General features: G+C 38.9%; 2 protein-coding genes across 9 annotated transcripts in view; one reads left to right on the top strand and one right to left on the bottom strand.

The window, feature by feature from the left end:
• Positions 1-17,823, bottom strand: part of LOC111243433 (protocadherin Fat 3-like) — a 162,584-nt gene that overhangs the window by 98,791 nt on the left and 45,970 nt on the right. For 5 of the 7 annotated variants that reach the window (XM_086978391.1, XM_086978386.1, XM_086978390.1 and 2 more), the window contains one exon: positions 11,989-12,856. In XM_086978391.1, the coding sequence (XP_086834517.1) occupies positions 11,989-12,517 (529 nt within the window). In that variant the 5' untranslated portion in view covers positions 12,518-12,856. The remainder of the gene's footprint in view (positions 1-11,988; positions 12,857-17,823) is intronic. The other 2 variants (XM_086978387.1, XM_086978389.1) reach the window with 2 other exon arrangements.
• LOC147759103 (uncharacterized) lies at positions 3,027-9,716 on the top strand. Of its 2 annotated transcripts, XM_086978392.1 has the most exons (6): positions 3,027-6,764; positions 7,193-7,393; positions 7,735-7,800; positions 8,155-8,270; positions 9,025-9,213; positions 9,648-9,716. In XM_086978392.1, exons 2-5 carry the CDS (start codon positions 7,279-7,281, stop codon positions 9,199-9,201), a joined length of 474 nt encoding a protein of 157 aa, XP_086834518.1. In that variant the 5' UTR covers positions 3,027-6,764; positions 7,193-7,278; the 3' UTR covers positions 9,202-9,213; positions 9,648-9,716. The 2 variants fall into 2 exon arrangements, with proteins under 2 accessions (XP_086834518.1, XP_086834519.1); XM_086978393.1 differs by lacking the exon at positions 7,735-7,800.

Raw genomic sequence — 17,823 nt, 5'->3', positions numbered from 1 at the left:
GTGATCCTTAACTTTTTACGCTTCAGGTATCAAATCTGATACACGCTAACTTTACCTATTTTATACTCAACCAGCAGCAACTCAGTCGTGCTGGGTATCCGCTACGTTTGCTACAGTCCATATATTATGATGATTTAGCATAAAAAAAAAATATTTTTTACCATCAACTATATTCGTATCTGCTATGCATTTTAGCTTAATGTCATAGATAATATGAGGATGACCGTAAATCTATGCATGGTTTTAGTCCATATCTAATGGTTTTCAAGTACTTTATGTCCACCTTTTTCGTAAAATACATTCTGTTTAAGCTTTGTCGACTAGCATCTACAAGAGGATCGCTTACACATTACGTCTCAGTGCATTTACATAGTTAAGGACATTGTTGCCATACGGACTGCTTTTGTAAATGCTAAAGAGATTATTGGAAATCTCAGAACATCTGGTCTTGTTGGAAATGCCAACAAGACGGGATTACCTGCGCGTGACACGTAACGCCCGATATGATTTAACTTCTATTATATATTAATAGCCTTCAAAAGGCGACTCAGTGACAGCTCAAGCATTTAAGTGCCGACTGAAGTGATTTAGAGATACTGATGCCCTATACATATTGCCACACGTATCTCCAAAAAGTCTTTTTTTTCCCACTAACTACCGCACTTGAAGGTGCCCGTTATGCTAACGTATCTAGTAGATAAGGTCTCGCTTGACGCTTATTTAGAGTTCTTTCCTTTGTTTCGTGGAAGGTTCGATTCCTTGTCTCCATGAGAGGAAACCTTTATTAATTTAATTTGCTTTTATTTTATATTTACAATTTGAAATAATAAGGACTGTGAACGTTTAAGTAGAACTAAATAACAACGGTGACGAAGTTGGAATACTACAATAATTATGGCGTAAGATATCTTATATAATGTAACATTCCATTTATCATTTTTCTTACGAAAACTTAAACGATCCCAAGACTCTAGTTTCGTTGATCAACTGCTCTGATTTAATGATGTTGATTGATGCAATATCACCTGATAATTGTAAGGGTTAAGAATGGTCAGGTGCGCTGCGTGTGCCGGTTTGCGCATAAAATTTAGGACACTTCGATTTCTTCTGGATAATCTGATTTTTGTACGCCTCGATTCTTGACTTATCATGCTCAGATTTCTTCTTATAAGGAATAATTAGGAGTCTACTCTACACAATTATTACTGGTCCTCTGGAGCTCCAGATGCAAAACCCTTTTTCATTGTGGCAGTCTTTAGCTCCTGCAAAAAAAAGGGTGCGCTTTTTCCATTGATGTTGAGTACGTGCTTCAAGTAAAAATCAGTATTTCGAACATCTGTTGTTATACTAAACAGCTTTCCAGTTATAGAACTGCTTAGATCTCGGTTTAATTTTAAAGCCTTAATTAAACAAATTACAACATTCTTCGATTAGCTACGGAATTTTAATTTACGCGTCGAAGAGGGCGAATAATACGCACTTTATGAGATAACCCAGTTTCTGAAACCGTAGTGTTTTTTTGCAAATTGTCATTAGCATTTATTGCGTGGCATCATTGCGAGATCGTCACACATTTTTTGACACAGACCTCGCTGAGTCAAGAGAACCTGAATATGATCTATGTGAAATTGTATTAATAATTGGTTTAAGCTAGCTATCGTTATTATAATCATTATGACAAAACCGCTGTGGCGGTTGTTGCGAGATGTATATTGGTCATCTTTTATGAAGGCGCTACTCGATAGAAACCAGCCTTTGGCCGTAGTAAATCACATTTGACCATTTTAGACTTGATAACTGAATCTGGGTTCTCTGCGCTTACATATCTATTCTGTTCGTTAACTTTCTGTGAGGCCATTTGAAAATTGTGATAATTGCAACATGGCTCCCCACGCGTCCTTCTATCCATGAATGGAAAGACCTTGAATATCGATTCAATGCCTCTTGTTCAGAATTTAATATGCATATGTGCATTGCCGGTTCTCAGTCTATCATAATAATGCTGAAGCCCAATGTAACTCGGTGATCTTCTGACCAATAACCGAGACGATCAAAGCACTTTTAACATAAATATCCGTAACGTACGCTGAGCTTAGTCAATCAAACCAACGCAATGTCATTTTGTTCTAGCAGTCGCACATACACTAATGATATGGCGTTTATACATAATATACACTGTCTAGATTAGCCATCTTAACTAATAGTCCATGTAAACATATGACTCGATTTAGATCCGTAGGAGAGAAATCGACTTGTCTCCTAAGCATGTCCTGCATTCGTAGCTTCACTAGTTTCGTTTGGGCATGCTGACTCAAAGCGGTTTCAACTATTGCAACGATCCCATAAAAGATATTTCAGGCAAGAATTCAACGGTATAAAAAATGGCAGTAATTTAGTATATTTTGAGTACAACCTGCGTTTGAAATGGACAATTACGAAACGACTATTAGCTGCTTAATAACCACCCGCTAAATTGGCGGGTGAGGTGTTTCGAACGTACCACGTCACCTTTTTCAAAAACGACGTTTTATTGTGCTGCATATGTATATATAGCGGAATGATTTATAGTTTATGGTTAAATCTTAACATTGTGCTAATGTCAAAAGGTATCAATTATAACGCGCCTTCTCTCGAATTGTGCGAGTCAGCCGTGTAGGCTGCAGGTCATAGGAGCCTGGCTGCCATAAGCAAGAACTAAGACAGCGTTGGCCATGGTACCGCTTTGCATGTGACTGACATGGAGATATCCAAGTCTAGAAAATATATACACATAATTGCCGTAAGGCTGTTGTCCAAGGAGCAAATAAAAGCATCGGGTTTTCATTTATATTACCGAATGGATATTTCCCAGTGCGCTATCTGTTATACTAGGCCTGTGTTTAATATGAGCGCTTATGTCTATCTTGTAAGATGTTTGAAAGAGGGGCTCTATTCCGCCTTCGTTCTTTCATTCTTAATCACCCATTGTTAACCTCAATAGCATGTAATAGTAACTGCTGTTCAGAAAACGACAATTCGCTACGGCGTAGGAGATGAAAAATGATTTTTAACGTTGTTTCGTTTAACTGCGATGTACTATACTTTGAAGCGACATCGATGACAAATCGTGCTAGGGTTCCTTAAAAGATCATGACCCTGAACGATGATGATCGTCATGTACCTTTTATGCCCTTTCGGCTTAATCCATCAGGCCGTGCCTCTGAAGGTGTGCAAAGCTTCGTTCATTATCCTTTTTGTAGAGTGATGATGACTGCTTATACAAATGAAACAAGTAACGTCCAATATCTACTAATTTGTTTATTCGTAATGAACACATCTGTATGTGGGCACCGCTTAGCGGTGAAAAAAACTGTGTTGACGGGTTATTAGCAATATGAATACAGAAGGTAAATGGTGAATGTGAGAGAGTGTGCGTAATATGCAATTCGCTATTAATAGTCGACTGCTACATCAGCGACTAGCTTTTTGTATTGCAAAGAGTTTTATCTAATAGTTTCTTGTCCTATCGATCACAGATTTCGCTTACGAATTTTTTTGCTACTTTTGCGTTTTTTGAAAGACTATCGGTGGAATATGGCTTAATCCTTAGACGCCGCGTCAATAATGGCGTTTACACCAACCCAACCACGTTGCCTCCTTAGGATAGAATTTTGAGTTAAATATTTTAAGTAAAACAATTTAGTTCTCGAGATATTTTAATGGGCTTAGTAATAGCTTAAATTCTTTAATCATCTGTAGGACCTCAAAGTTCATTGACGAAGAACTCCACTATATATACATATATGTATATATATAGTGCTTGTCAATAATATAAAAAGGTATAAACGTAATTGCGTTCATAAGAGAGTGCGAGACAATATTTTGCTGCGGATTTATCATATTTGTGTAGTTTTTAACCAGGCTTCCTTGGAGAAATATGTATTCGTTCGTAGGGTGATATCTTGTCATTTGGAAATTCCTGGGAAAAGTTTCGACTACGAGCGTACGTGCAACCAGGGTTAGTTCCTACCGCGTTTCATCTTTGCTTGAGGCTTCATTACGTATCTTTTTTCGTATAACGAGGCCGAACTTAAAGTAAGTATACTCATACGCCTATCGAATACTCGCCTTGTCTTGCAAAATAAGCAAGATTGAAACACCCAGAATTTTTACTAAAAAGTTTCATGATGACCTATTATGCTATCGATATTTTATGTCTGAGTGCAAGATGATTAGGACATAGTATGGAATCAATTGAAAATAAATTTTATTTTAGTGGTATATTTGGGGTAATAAAATAACGCAGACTCTTATAAAAGTAAGCTTTCATTTTATTCCACTTATCTAATTGTTAACAGCTAAATCCTCTGTGCCAATAAACGACAAATTAGGCTATGAATAAAGATTTGATCTTAATAGTGTCCGAATCTTTTAAGTAAGTTTATTTGGTAAGTATTTGGTTATAGGTAGGTGAGTACAAGCGGAAAAAGGTTTTTGTTGGTCTAAGATAAATCTACAACAGAACTCAGTACAATAGAATGGTGTTTGCCCCAAGCTAGCCAACAAAGTAACTTTCTTTATATATTTTATTTTGGCAAGTTGTTAACGTCTTAAATGTTCTAGTAAAATGATCTGGTTCCGATGTGGCAGTACCAAGCGGTATCATCAATGCTTTAAAGTGTCGTTCTAAGACTTACGTGTGAAATAACTGATTCAGATTGACAGGAGTATAAATAAGAAGAGAGCTATTTGTAATAATTGATGGTGGACTTTTCCCCAAGTATCACAGCTGACGTAATGTAGTGAAGGCGGTTGGTATGAGGTTTAACGAAACGGTAGAAAGACTAGTTTTATATAACTCTGTACCAAATCTTGTCAATGGTAGGTCATATCTAAATAGGTAATGAGGCAGTCGACCGCGGCTAGTACTTGTAAGCTACAGAACAATATATCTTTAGCATCATGCGTTTTTCGTTAGTCACAAGCTACTGCAGCGTACTCTAGTCTTCCCAGAGAAATGAAAACGTAAAAGTCTCAAATAGAACAGGATCTAGCATGGCAAAAAGGAGCAAAAATAGGAAAAGAATATATGTCTTTAACTAGATGGAATAAGTGACACGTGAACCACTTGATGCCTTCTTGCCTATTAGGTTCTGATCTTCAATGGTCGTCTTTCAGTCTACTTGTCGTTCTGTCGTTGGTTTTGCTCAGCTTGGCTCAAGCACCCTGGACTGAGTCCTTAAGCCGGGCCACTAGTACGAAGAGTAGGCAAGGCAGTCCCTGTTTGATTACCAATGTCATCCTCTCGAACACAATATTTCTATCGGCGTATCTCGTTCCGGCGGTGTTTATTTTTCAAGGTATCTCCGTGGGGGCTTCATTCGGCACGGCATACGGCATGCTAATGGTGAAAGAACATTGTGTTTCTTTCTTGTTGTTAGAGCAATGTTTCGAATATGGATTGTAGCAGTGGAAAACGAGGAAAAGGCGACAGTAGAGTGACGAAATCCATTCGTCCAATCGCGCACGGAATGTGCCGTAGCACCAGAGGGAGCTCATCAATAGAAAAGGGTCGGAGAGGACGCTTCGTTTATACCTTGCGTAGCTACGAAAGGGGTTGAGCCGATTCCGTTGAGGAGAAGGCCGCTGCCGCTCGACCCTGTCACTGCGGGTCAACTGCAGGACGAATACGCCAGTAACGACCCGGCTAGGAAAGACAAACATGCGGAAAAAGGCAGAACGCTTCTAAGTACGGTTGCAGTTGCAAGAGGCGCTGGAAAAGTCAGAGCTGCATGTCAAACATTGCGTACTGCTGCAGAAGACACCGACTGTTTGATTACAAAGTTTGCATCCGACTGAAGGAGCAGCAAAACCCCTTCTTTAATCCTCACAATCGTTTGTTGGCAATTTACGGTCTTCGCTGATCCAATAAAGGCCCCTCAATGTTAAGCCCGCGTCGTTTCTTTTAACTACCACCCCCATCGTTTCTCTCAATCCTCCAAGATGCCGCGAAGCTCATGCAGCTACTTTTAATATGGTACAGATATAATGAGCCGTAGAGGAAAACAAGCGGATAACAAGGCTGAAGTAGGACGAGGAGCAACGGAGATCGATCGGGTAGCAAATGGAAACTGCCTAGAGGATAGAATGAGGGTGTGGGTGACCCGTACGGGACGCATGAATGTGTGAAGAGTGGCTAACTACGTATGAATTTGTGCAAGTTAGCTAAACAAGAAGTAAGAGGGAGATTTTGGGATTACTGATTTGAAGAAGACGAAGGAGTACGCGTAGTAAGCAAGTAAAAGGTGATGCAAGAACAGTTTGCCTGTTGAAAATGGGTAGATCTTGGGATTTTTGTTCGAAAAAAGAGAAAGGGTTATATATTCTCTGTTGTTTGTAACTAGGCAAGCCAACGGGTGAAATGGAAGCGTGCAAGCTAACCGATTGAGATGTTTGTGCTCACTTGAATTCCCTCTATGATTTGTCTGCATAGGTACGTATAAGTGCATATCGATGTATGTACACGTGCACTTCGGACAAGTATAAAAATTGACACTTTTCTACTCTGGCAATATGGGCGCTGCACTCTAAGCGACCTTCCGCAATAAATTAGGCTTGGTCGTCGTTATTCTCAGTATTGTTTATTGTGCGTAGCCATTTAATGCTCTAAGGTGAAGGAATTCGATTAGTCTACACTAGGACTGGAACCAGTCTAGAAGAACACCGGTATTCAAATCTCCTTTATGTCTAACCAAACGCTACAAAATTCGATAAATGAATAACAAGTAAGTGGACAACCGAAGTGTATGATTGCATAGAATCGGTCATTAATTAATTATAAATAAATCGATATAGTAATGTCGATTACTATTTACTTATTTATTATATTACTAATTAAACAGTTACACGAGTAATGGCTCCCCGAGAATGTTGCCAAATAGTATTTATTTACGAAGGCAGAACGCACGATAGTCATCGGGAGTTGTTATAGCGGTGTCAATTGAGCGTGACAAATCGTTTGTAAATTGTAAAAGCGAGATAACGAAAAGCCCATGGGACTAAAGTATCATCGTTATTTAGTAAATTATTATTATATTTAGAAAACAGATAGTAAATCGCATACGCGTTATTCTTGAAGACACCCATTCGAAAAAATAGCCTATTGCAACGGTTCAAAACGGAGTCTTTTTTTTTGGTTAAACACCCATTGCAGACTGTTAACAGCGGTACCTCTTTTTTACAACTGAATCACAAGGACCAGTTTTTGCGTTTCGGCAACCAACCCTAAAGGCCCAACGTATGGACAGTAATAGGTATTGCTATGTGGATGTATCTCGTCCTTCAAAACAGCCCGACAAGAGTGATACAACTATGAAACAGCAACACAGTTTCGTTTTCTTTCGTCCTTCGTCAGGTATGTACTAGCAATCGGCCGGATATTAGCCTCTACTCCATGCTTTGAATCGAGTTTAGAATCAGCAAAATTATGGTGATTGTTGCAATTTTTGAAAACGATTTGAAAATAATTCACTGTAATCAATGTGCAAGAGAAATAATAATACTATAGTTACCTTTCATGTCTTGGTTCTGTGGTCTGAAACGAATAAACGGACCACTGTTCGTGGTCCAGACGTTTATCACCAATATTTCTTTCTTTTCGGCTTATTCCCGTCTGCTGCTTGCCTCAGCTTGTTCATTAAGCAAATGGTTATGTACGTTCATTTATTCATGTTGTTTCCATTCATACGTGCTAAGGCAGAGGAGGGTCAAGGATAGCAGAACAAAGGGCCACCGTCCGACTATGTACTAGCCTAGGGACTGGTCAGTACACAGCAGTTTAAAATACTTTCTGCCGATACACTGTAGAAGAAGAGCTGAAATGCCAGCAGTTTAATAACTGAAAACAACACGCATTAAACGGTAGTCCTTCGCAGGTTAGCATGTATCAACAGAATGATATTATAAGAATGCATGAATATGTCTGAGTTCGCGTACGGACGCAGGCTCGTAACGGGACACAGTAGGTCTGATAGAGATATCCGAAGTGCGTGCGGCATAATTAAATTAGTGTAGGCAGTGACCCTTCTGTTGAAGCTAGTAATGGCATTCTTCAAAAATAATTATCATTACTTTCTCTACCGTTCAGTCTCCAATAACATTTTCTTATTATTTCAGCTTTGTTACATCAGCATTGTCAGGGGAGAAATTTGACGATTCAACCAGTTAGTGATGACCCACCGTTTTCGCACTACTTCAATGCATATGACTGCCTTCTGCCGGTTTCAGCACAAGTATAACGCGTAACTAAAAGTAAAAATAAATTTAACAAGAAATTCTCTAAGCAAATTTAATAAACGTCAAAACATCCCTAATTTACCTTTACCATATGCTACCCGCCAGCGAAAACAAAAAACACATTCCACACTCAGCGATTCTCTACTACTGCAGATACGTGTTCCTCTGTCTATATCATGTATGTGATCCTGCACTATACAAGAAACAACAGTACAGCTGATTCCTAAGTTTATTCACAGTTTATCTTATTCCCATTTTTAAAAGCTGAGCATACTACGAACCCTGTAGATTTCTTCCTCTCATTGAAGTCAACGGCGTGCTGTAGCCCGCGGTGCCGTTATTCGCGTCGTGTGTGTGTTAATTATCGTATGAATCTATAGGTACAAGTGGCATATTAAAAAAACTTGTGGATAAGACGAAACGCAAAGACAAAGACAAGCCTGTCAAATTGCTTCGATAATTTTAACTCGCTGATATTGATGATGAAAGTTCTCTGAGTCTTTAGAAAGCTGCGCAGTATGACGATTTTCACTGATATCGCCAAGGGGGTTTGTATTCCTTTTATTGTAACTGCAATACATTCGTTGTAATTTGCATTCCTTTCGACGAAAAGTAAACACTGTATACGGGTCTGCTTTCAGACCCTTTATACAACCTATTTTTTACACACAGAAAGAGTTTCGATGATTTCTCTTATCATTTTTTATAGGGACCTGTACTACTGACAGCTTTCATCTTTCGTTTCCTTAGATAAACACGAGATCTTCGTGCTTGGATAACTATGTTTATCGAAACCTCAAGTTTCTTTTTGACGTGTTTCCGCCGTTATTCAGCTTTGAACTATCCCGGCGAATCTTCGTCGATGAGCCCTTCCCTTGCGTCTGGTTCCCAACTTCCGAGAAGGGCTTCCATGAGGAAGGCTCTTAGCATAAAGCATAGGTAAGCCTCGAGATCAGATGCCGTCTGTCGACCAGACACAAAAACAGACTACCGTACCTCACCTTCATCTTCATCTTCTTTCTGACACTCTCATGCCAGTCTTCATCAGTTCCCGACTAGATTTAAGCACAACTGCAGCGGACACTTTATATACTTGGTTTGCTGACTTGCTGTTCATATTACTTAATTTCATTTTCTTTATGTTAGAATCGAAAAAGCTTAACTATTATGAGAGACCACTCTGTAAGGACTTCATAATCTTTCACTCTTTCATTGGTCTAGTTATGCCCTTTGGCGTAGTTGCAAGGAAACTGCAAAACGGTACGTAATAAGCATCCCGTTTTTGCTGAACCGTACTGTTTAAATCGGTTCGTTGTGTCATTCACATCTATGTTATTTGTACATATTCTCTGTTTGTGTCCTTTGCAAGCAAGTGAGGAACTCCTTCAATTCGCTGGAACAAGAGGCATGGAAACTAATAAAGCAAAGTAATCTAATAAAATAGCCTGTCTTAAATCTTAAAATTGAACTAAAAGTGAGAGGATAATCTTGTTCTAATATATGTATACATATGGATACGTCAACACGCTTTTTTTGTCAAGCATTTAAGAACGAGTAATCTTGGGATCACTACTACTTTAAAGCATTAGCATTTAAAGAAAATGAAACAAGGCAGCTGGTGCCAATACGGAAGAGATCGTGAACGAGTTAAGTTAAAGTGATTTAAAAATGCAGTCAATACTCGATATCCAAAATAAACCTCTACGAACTCGCTCTTGGGCTACGAAATTTTAGCTTTTAGTAGAAAATGAAATCACAGGCGTTTTTTTTTGAAGGGGATCGTACTCGTACACCAAGTGCAGGTTGAATCTTAAGCTGCAGTTTTGCTGGCTGAGGCTAATAGATCAGTAGTGTAGAAGAGCGTTATTCAGAATTACATATGACTAAATCAAAGTCATATGCATGAACAAAGTTCACGAGCGAACAGACTAACAGGGCTGCTAATATATATATATATATATAAACTGATCAAAACGTCCTTAGTTCTGCTACCTAATAGTAGCAAGAAAAAGCAAACATTTGTTATACACAAATATATCTTAAGGTCACTCAACAAGAGTTTACTAATACTCTACAATTACCGGTATCATAGACTGGCGAGAAATACTCGTAGACCTTTGTGGGTCCGCCCTTCCAATACGACACAGCTAAGTTCATACCTGTGCCCGAGAATATTCATTTACAAAGATACTTAAAAGGACGACATAGCCTAGACGTAGCACGTGGACGATATCTTCTGAATTCCGAATTAGCACTATACGAAGGTACATTAAGCTTGTTTTGGACACATGGTCCTATAGATTGTAATATCGATTGAATGACACATAATAGATTTGTATGTTAAATCGAAACAGGCAAACAAATTAGGCGTCCTACCCCACATGAATGTGAATTGGTAGATTTTAATAATTTCGGACTCGTTAACCTAAATTATCCATCGCATTGGCGGATGCCAGTGGCGATAGCTCACAATCAGAGGGTCTGTCTATATGGCTATGTAAGGCAAACCAATAATAACTTATCGTACCGAGTCAGTTCACGCACATAATAGAAACAAAAGGTTGTCGGCCGTTATTGAACGAGAGTTATCATTGTCGTCATTATCACACATTTACTGCACTGCTCTATATAGAGTATAATACCGAAAAAAAGGACTGAACGATGTTTTGGTGCAGTTATATGAATATCCAGACCAGATCAGAGAGACAACTATGTGAGTCTCTCTGATCTCATCTGGATCATGTGTATGTATGATTTTAACGCGGTATTGACTTCAAATGATTACATCCTAAAGATCATATAGATTTCTAGTTTTTTTTTTATATAATGACGAATTTTTAGAAAAACGATAATACGATTATCATTGGTTGATGGGTGTAAACCTATATCGTCATATACGTATTCTTCGAAATCTAGTCTCTAAATCGTTTGGATCTATTACCCTGTCAGCTTACTGATTTTTCCTACTTCTAAAGAAAGCACGATCTACATTAAATGATGCTATTATTAGGCTTTGTTAACAAACTGAAATGAATATCCGATGGAACTGCAGAGGATTGAACATTCTATGTTTGGCGTTGGCAACAGCAAACAATCGTCGAGCCCGCTTTAGGACGAATTTGTCTTCGATTAGGGAAACATCTGTTACACTAAAAAATCGGCAAGTAGCGTGTAGGCGACGGAGGATGGATGAATCTCCAATTCATGACGTTTGTTTAGCTTATTGTCGAATAATCCCTTTCGAAAACGAAACAGACGACCTTTACGTCTTTGCAAATGGAACTAAAATGCATTAAGTATTGTTAAAAGTACAAGCTTATATGAATATAGAAATTGAATGACGCCATTAAGCAACATGAAAAAGATTCAGTTCATGTTAAAACAGCGCCGTTCAACAAACGTGCAGATTTTAATTAGCCTTAGATGCCAGAGGCTCGTCAAAGGGAAAGTCTTGATAGTAGTATCCTCTTTCCTTTTCTGTGGAAACAAGGTATTAGTTACTTGAAAAAAGTTCTTATTGAAACTGTATTTCCGTTCGTGTTCACCTATTGGCCATGGAATTATTTAAACGAGAAGCCAATTAGTATGGACTATGTTAATTTTTAAACAGTGGAATCACTTGTATTTACCGCTACCTGCAAATGATTAGCTTTTAAAAAGTAGACAATAAAAAATAATAAGTAATCGAAAAGAAGAGCACGGCGTCTAACTTACCTTGTGCGTGCGCCATGTGCGCGTTCAACGATAATATAACAACGAAGGTAAGTGAAAGCACCTCCCATTTCATTCGATGTTGGAGTCGTCTTCCCCCGCAATGAAAGGGACGGTAGTTGTGGTGGTAACAGTCCTGGATAGGCTGTCTCTCTGAAACCCCGGAAGTCGATAAGGCATCATAGTATCTTGGTACTTTTCTTGTGTCGCCTGGCAAACTTGCCCTTGTTGAAGACAATGGGTTCGTACTTCTTCTTGTGGTTGGTAAGGTACACATCAGACTTCTCCGTCTCATTCTACCTCTACTTCGAACAATTTTGGTTACTGGGGAGTCGATTACAGCCGTCGAGTGCCCGTATTGGTTATCGTTTGGCATGATGATGCATCTTTGGTCAGTGACCATTGTGGCAGTTTGAGGTGCACTTTGGGCTCGAAATACCACCACGTTTGGCACGTTAGATGGCACGCTAAAAATCTTCATGGGCGAAATAGGTCTACGACAATATGAGCGACGTCGTTTGGCTAACGCCATCCTTCAGCCACCTCCTTCCTCGGCTCCCGACGTGTCGTCCCACGTTTGCAAGGGACCTATGCGAAGGGTGATTGGAAAATTATTCAAGAACACAAGAAGTAATTTACAAACTCAAGACAAAAGTTAGTGGTGGCTTTTTCGTTGACGTTAAAGAACGCACTGGAGAAACGCAGATAATAGTAGCAAGAATAACCTAACTTTTTGCCCACCAAGTGAGATAATAGAGTTTTTTGTAACATAGGCATGCAGAAGGGGCTGCTACGGTGCCCCGACTGACATCGCGACCGTGTTGTCCCTTTGACTGCTACGACATTTTGAGTATCAGCAATGGAGGCTTATCTGGAAGACAGAAACATTAGACAACGTGTTATATATATTATTCGATACATAAACGACTCCTGATAGCTACTGACGGTTAGATGGAATATGCATTTCTAGCTCTTTTAAACCAATTAAGTCTGTGGATAAGCAGACAAGTTTTAACTATTTGTGTATATGTACTTCTTTCTGTTTACAAGAAGCTTATGTCAAGAAATCTGACGCTATTTTTTATATGCATAGCTTTCATAGACAGACGATAACTATGCAGGTCTTGTTAAATATTGACAGGGACATTCCGTAACAATTCGGTTCACTTAGTAACTTTTTGAATTCTTACTAGAAGTACCGCACAGGTATATCTAAGACTTTTAGTTCATTTGATTTAATTTTCCATAGTGCAATTCATGGTCATTCTACTTTCATTTGATGCGTAAAACGTTTCTCTGCCATGAAGCTTGAAAGGACCTGCAACCCTTAATAGTATCAAAGCTGTGAGCGAACGCCGACGCATACTCCACTTACCGACTATTCTTAGAATACCGATGAAGATGCTTTTTCCAAATTTGATTTAATTTCGGGTAATTAAAAGTGAACGGGGGCGGAGATCGGTTTAGCTATTTTCCACATCCTGCGTACCAAACATATACAGAAGGGCGTGGATATCCCCTGTGTTTAAACTAGGAATGACGATAAACACAAAGAACAAGGGTCTAATTCTGCTTACCGCTACATCAAGTAGAATACTTGAGAAAACGATCGCGAAGTAAATACTAAAAAATTCCGAAGTATAGAGTGCTGACATTCAAGAAGCTACTTGCGCACAGGATGAAAAAAATATCTTTGTTATTGTGTTTTACGAATATAATATTTATTTTACAACTGCGGTTTGTTACGTTGATGTTATATTCGCTAAACGATCACTACCAGAAGCATTGTGAAAAGTGAGTTTAGAGTGTTCCAAAAGAAAGTATTCCTTGCGGAAGACCCCATGCACAAATGAATAGTGAGGTATTGACAGCCCTGGTGGAGAGGGAAAACGGACGTTAACACTCAAGTTTGCTAAGATGCAAAAATACCCCGTTTGTCCATCTCGGCACACTTCGCATGATCTTAACGAGTATCGAAGACAAAGGCGTAAAGATTCTTATTTTGTATGGTGACTTGCCATGAAAAATAGATATTCTACAACCATCGCAGATGCCACATCAGTGGGTGGATAAAATTAAGTCTTCTAAAACAACACACAGCTACAAATTCTATAGTGTCTGTTTAGTAGTTTAGTTGTTCAGCAATTGTTATCCATCACAATTGTGGCTGAAACGGACTGCCAACGATTCAAGATGTCGAACAGACTTAGCCGCGATTAGCGAATAAAGCTAAACCACCCCTATTATAAGACATTCGACCGCACATAGGGGTTCACTGCTATACATCACACTTACCAGACAACCTCCTATAAACTATCGTTTTTCAAAAGCCCGATAACTTTCTAATGGGATAACTGTCGTGATGTAAAAACTTTTATCTTGAATTCTCATAGCAGTGAAATGAACAAGTTGTCATCAAAATGACAAAATGTTGTATACCATGAATAAAATTTGAAAAATTAGACTACCATTTTAGATTTCATACTGAGTAGCTGAATATACATTGGTACGATTTAAACGTTTACCGAATCAGCTGTAGTGGTTATACAAAACTTGGCAGAAAAAAGGTGCGTAAAGAGATAAAATTCGACTTTCAGAGACAATATGTCGAGACACATTTAGCTATTTATAGCTATGGTGAGTTGCTTGTCATATGAGCGTCGCTTATGTAGGAAAAACTTAGATAAACCCCAAATCGGAGTATGATCATATTTCCCTTAACTAATCTTAGAAAAATTAGCGAAACTGTAGAAATATGTTTGTCTTTGCGGCATCACTCTTTGAAACTAGTATGCTTTCGCTTACAGAAGTTCAATTTTAGCGCCAGACCACCAGATTCATTCAATATGCAGTTATCTATGAAAATAGGCAATTGTTGAATATTGATTTTCAAGCTCTCAGTTTCTGGATATGTATATTAAACCATTTAAGTTCACCAACATTCCTAAGAGTCCCAAAAATAATTGTCTATCTAGCCAAGCTGCTCTGCTTAATCCATTACGCTTCCCTGGAGAATTTATTTGTTCTACAAAATCCACATCGTTAAGTTTACACCAGGTTCACGCCTCTCTTCCCGTCGTTCGTTTAAGTTGTCTCAACTCCTTTAAGCTTTCTTTAAGATTTCTATTAATCCCACTATCACCATCAGGATTGCTATAACTGACCTATAGTTCGAGCGGTGGCTGGCAATTACCGTAATTCTCGGTTACTACCGTGTTAATCGCGTGAGTATTATTCTCTCTAATTACGTTACATACACGGGATCAGTCTAATTGCTTTGGAGTTTGCTCGCACTTCCTTTGTCCCTTGATAAACACTTTAAGGCTAGGTACTGATTTCGCATCAGTGACACTTCGTCAGAGTCATCACAATAGACGAAGATAAATGAGAGAGCATATTTCTCGTGCCGTACTCCTTCACGGCTACCACAGGAAGTAGGGAGGGATACGAACTGCAACAACGAACAGTACACGATATCAGATTGAATTAGGCTTGTAAAAAGTGTACAAATGGGCGACACGTGTGTGTGAACGTATGACGCAACGTTTCTTTTGTACTATCACTAGAAGCATCTTATGAAATCGTTTCAAGTAAATTGAGGAATTTCAATTACAATGAATAGTTAACTTAATTATTTTAGTTTAAAATAAATAGAAGCACATTTTTTCTAAATGGAAGCAAAAATCTATGATAGAAGATTCACGAAGCGGACAGACCGATGAACACTTCCCTTGACGATAATAAGGATGATGGTAAAACAAGTGAGTTACGTTAGCCTGAGAACTACCAATGTGGAACAATTGAAACAGCGCAGGAAAATGCGCAGACTAAACGCCATAGGTTGAGGGAGAAAGGTGTTCAAGAAGGGCAGATATTTTGCACAGGGAAAAACGAGACAGAGAAGGCGAACATGTGATAAATGTGATAGTGGCCCGTCAAATCTTTGTTCTACTAAAGCCTATAGGAAAAAAAAAAGAGTTCAGATAAAAGAATTTCGATTAATATTTTTAATGCGCGTTTCGGCGGCAGTGAAAAAGCTTGCGTGCTGTTTTACTTGGCGTCTTTATGACGCCGTCAGAAACTTTTCATGCCATTAGCTCTATAGCGCTGAAACGTTCCCTGAAGCTTCATTCTGTATCGGCACTTCCCAGTTTAAGATTTCCAATTTTCCCTTCTAGCTCCAATCCTCTTTCGGTTAATTCTTTTGCCCATATATTTACGTAAGCGGGAATGTTTTGAAATGTCAGCAATTTATTAGTACAACATTCAAAGGATTTTCGAAAATTTTGGGAATTTGGTGCTTGCAGCTGTCGTCATTGCTATGACCGCATGTTAGTGTTGTCTTTTCACACCTACGTTCTAAGGCAATAGACATTTTCCTTTCGTAGCCCATCACCGGAATTAGCTTCTAATTTTAAGGTGAATCGTGCCCCTGTGATTTAAAGGACGCTTTAATTGTTTAAGGTGAGAACGCCTTTACCACCATGATTGCAGAAGAAAGATCTTCGAAAGTTTGAACAAGACCAGTTATTAATTGTCTGTAAATGATCCATATATACTATATTGCTGTAGTTGTCTAACTCACACTGTGAAACGCTCATTGTTCTAAATTTCGTCCTCTCAAATCTGCATTTTTTCAAACTAAGGGGCACGATAATTGGCGGCAGTTTTACCGCATTCGGTTTTCTTTGTTTCATGGCCAGAATAGCACACTAAGTTTCGTAACGAACCTCGACTCGACTAACGCATTTGGTGAATGAAGACAGCTGTTAACTTTCGCTCTTTTATGGAACCTTATCGACCGTAAAATTTCTCAGACAGATAAATGTCGGTAGTTTAAATGGTAACTTTTTATCTTTGCTACCTTGAAGTTTATCGCTGCCTGCATCAGATCTAGTTATATTATTTGAAATGAGTTCGGTTGATATTAAGAGACTCGTTTCTTGAAAAAGCAAAGTAGAGTAGTCATCAATCTCCGTCCCTGAGAGTAATTTGTATGGAGTTATTTCACGATTGAGGCCTTGTTATGGCCGCCTTTTCCTGTCTTCTGTCCGTGCTATGTTTGTACTATCTCTTATTCTTATTTGAGGGCATAGAATGTCTGAAAAGAAGCCTTACTATTAGCTCAATGCTGAGCGACTCTATGAAGCATCTATCGGTCGCACACCTTTTCAGTGCAGTACCCGCTTCAAAGGCAGGAGACATGTCCCATTAACACCACTTGGTGAGTTGATGCGATAAGCTGCCGACAGCAACGCTTACTTTGAAAGTGATAACATACTTCTGAATGTACTACCGTGCTCGACGTTACATAAATGCCGGCCTCTTGTAAATGGCTTGCAATCCAACGTGTGCCGTAGATATCCCGAAAGTCCGTCTACGCCTCATTGGTAGACTCCTAAAAATCAGATCATTGGCAAACTAACTGCAAGAGAAATGCCAAGCAATGTTCAGCAATTGTTGAGCTCGATGCCGCAAAATTTAAGCTATCGTACGGCAAATTGTTTTCATGAGTGATAACTCGAAGCAGCTTCAACGCATTAACTGTTACGTGATTATATAATTTACTGTCCATGGGTATCATTAGTATCCTCTTATTTGCACTATATCCTATAGACCGATGACATTCGGGCCATTTTGGTATTACAGCCCATGATAAGGCAAAGAAGATTACTAGTAAGATTGTCGATAAAAAGCGGCAAAGCTACATTTGCAAACGTATTTAGCTCTCCAATTTGTCAACTAAGAAAATCCAATTACGTCTATTGAGGGTACCCTAAGTCTTTTCCTATGACAGAATGCTGATGGGGTATTATTTCCCTGAATTCCGCGAAATCA

Source organism: Varroa destructor, unplaced genomic scaffold, assembly GCF_002443255.2.
Source record: "Varroa destructor unplaced genomic scaffold, Vdes_3.0 BEIS01000001.1, whole genome shotgun sequence".
Classification (NCBI taxonomy): Eukaryota; Metazoa; Arthropoda; class Arachnida; order Mesostigmata; family Varroidae; genus Varroa; species Varroa destructor.
This window is presented reverse-complemented; position numbering and strand designations above follow the sequence as displayed.

What these genes read in the sequence shown, in the direction of transcription:
- LOC147759103 (XM_086978392.1), top strand. Translation starts at nt 7,279, where the DNA reads ATGGACAGTAATAGGTATTGCTATGTGGATGTATCTCGTCCTTCAAAA. An exon ending in ATGTACTAGCCTAGGGACTG is followed by an intron (nt 7,801 to 8,154) that starts GTCAGTACACAG and finishes TTATTATTTCAG; the next exon opens with CTTTGTTACATCAGCATTGT. An exon ending in TTCTGCCGGTTTCAGCACAA is followed by an intron (nt 8,271 to 9,024) that starts GTATAACGCGTA and finishes TCGTTTCCTTAG; the next exon opens with ATAAACACGAGATCTTCGTG.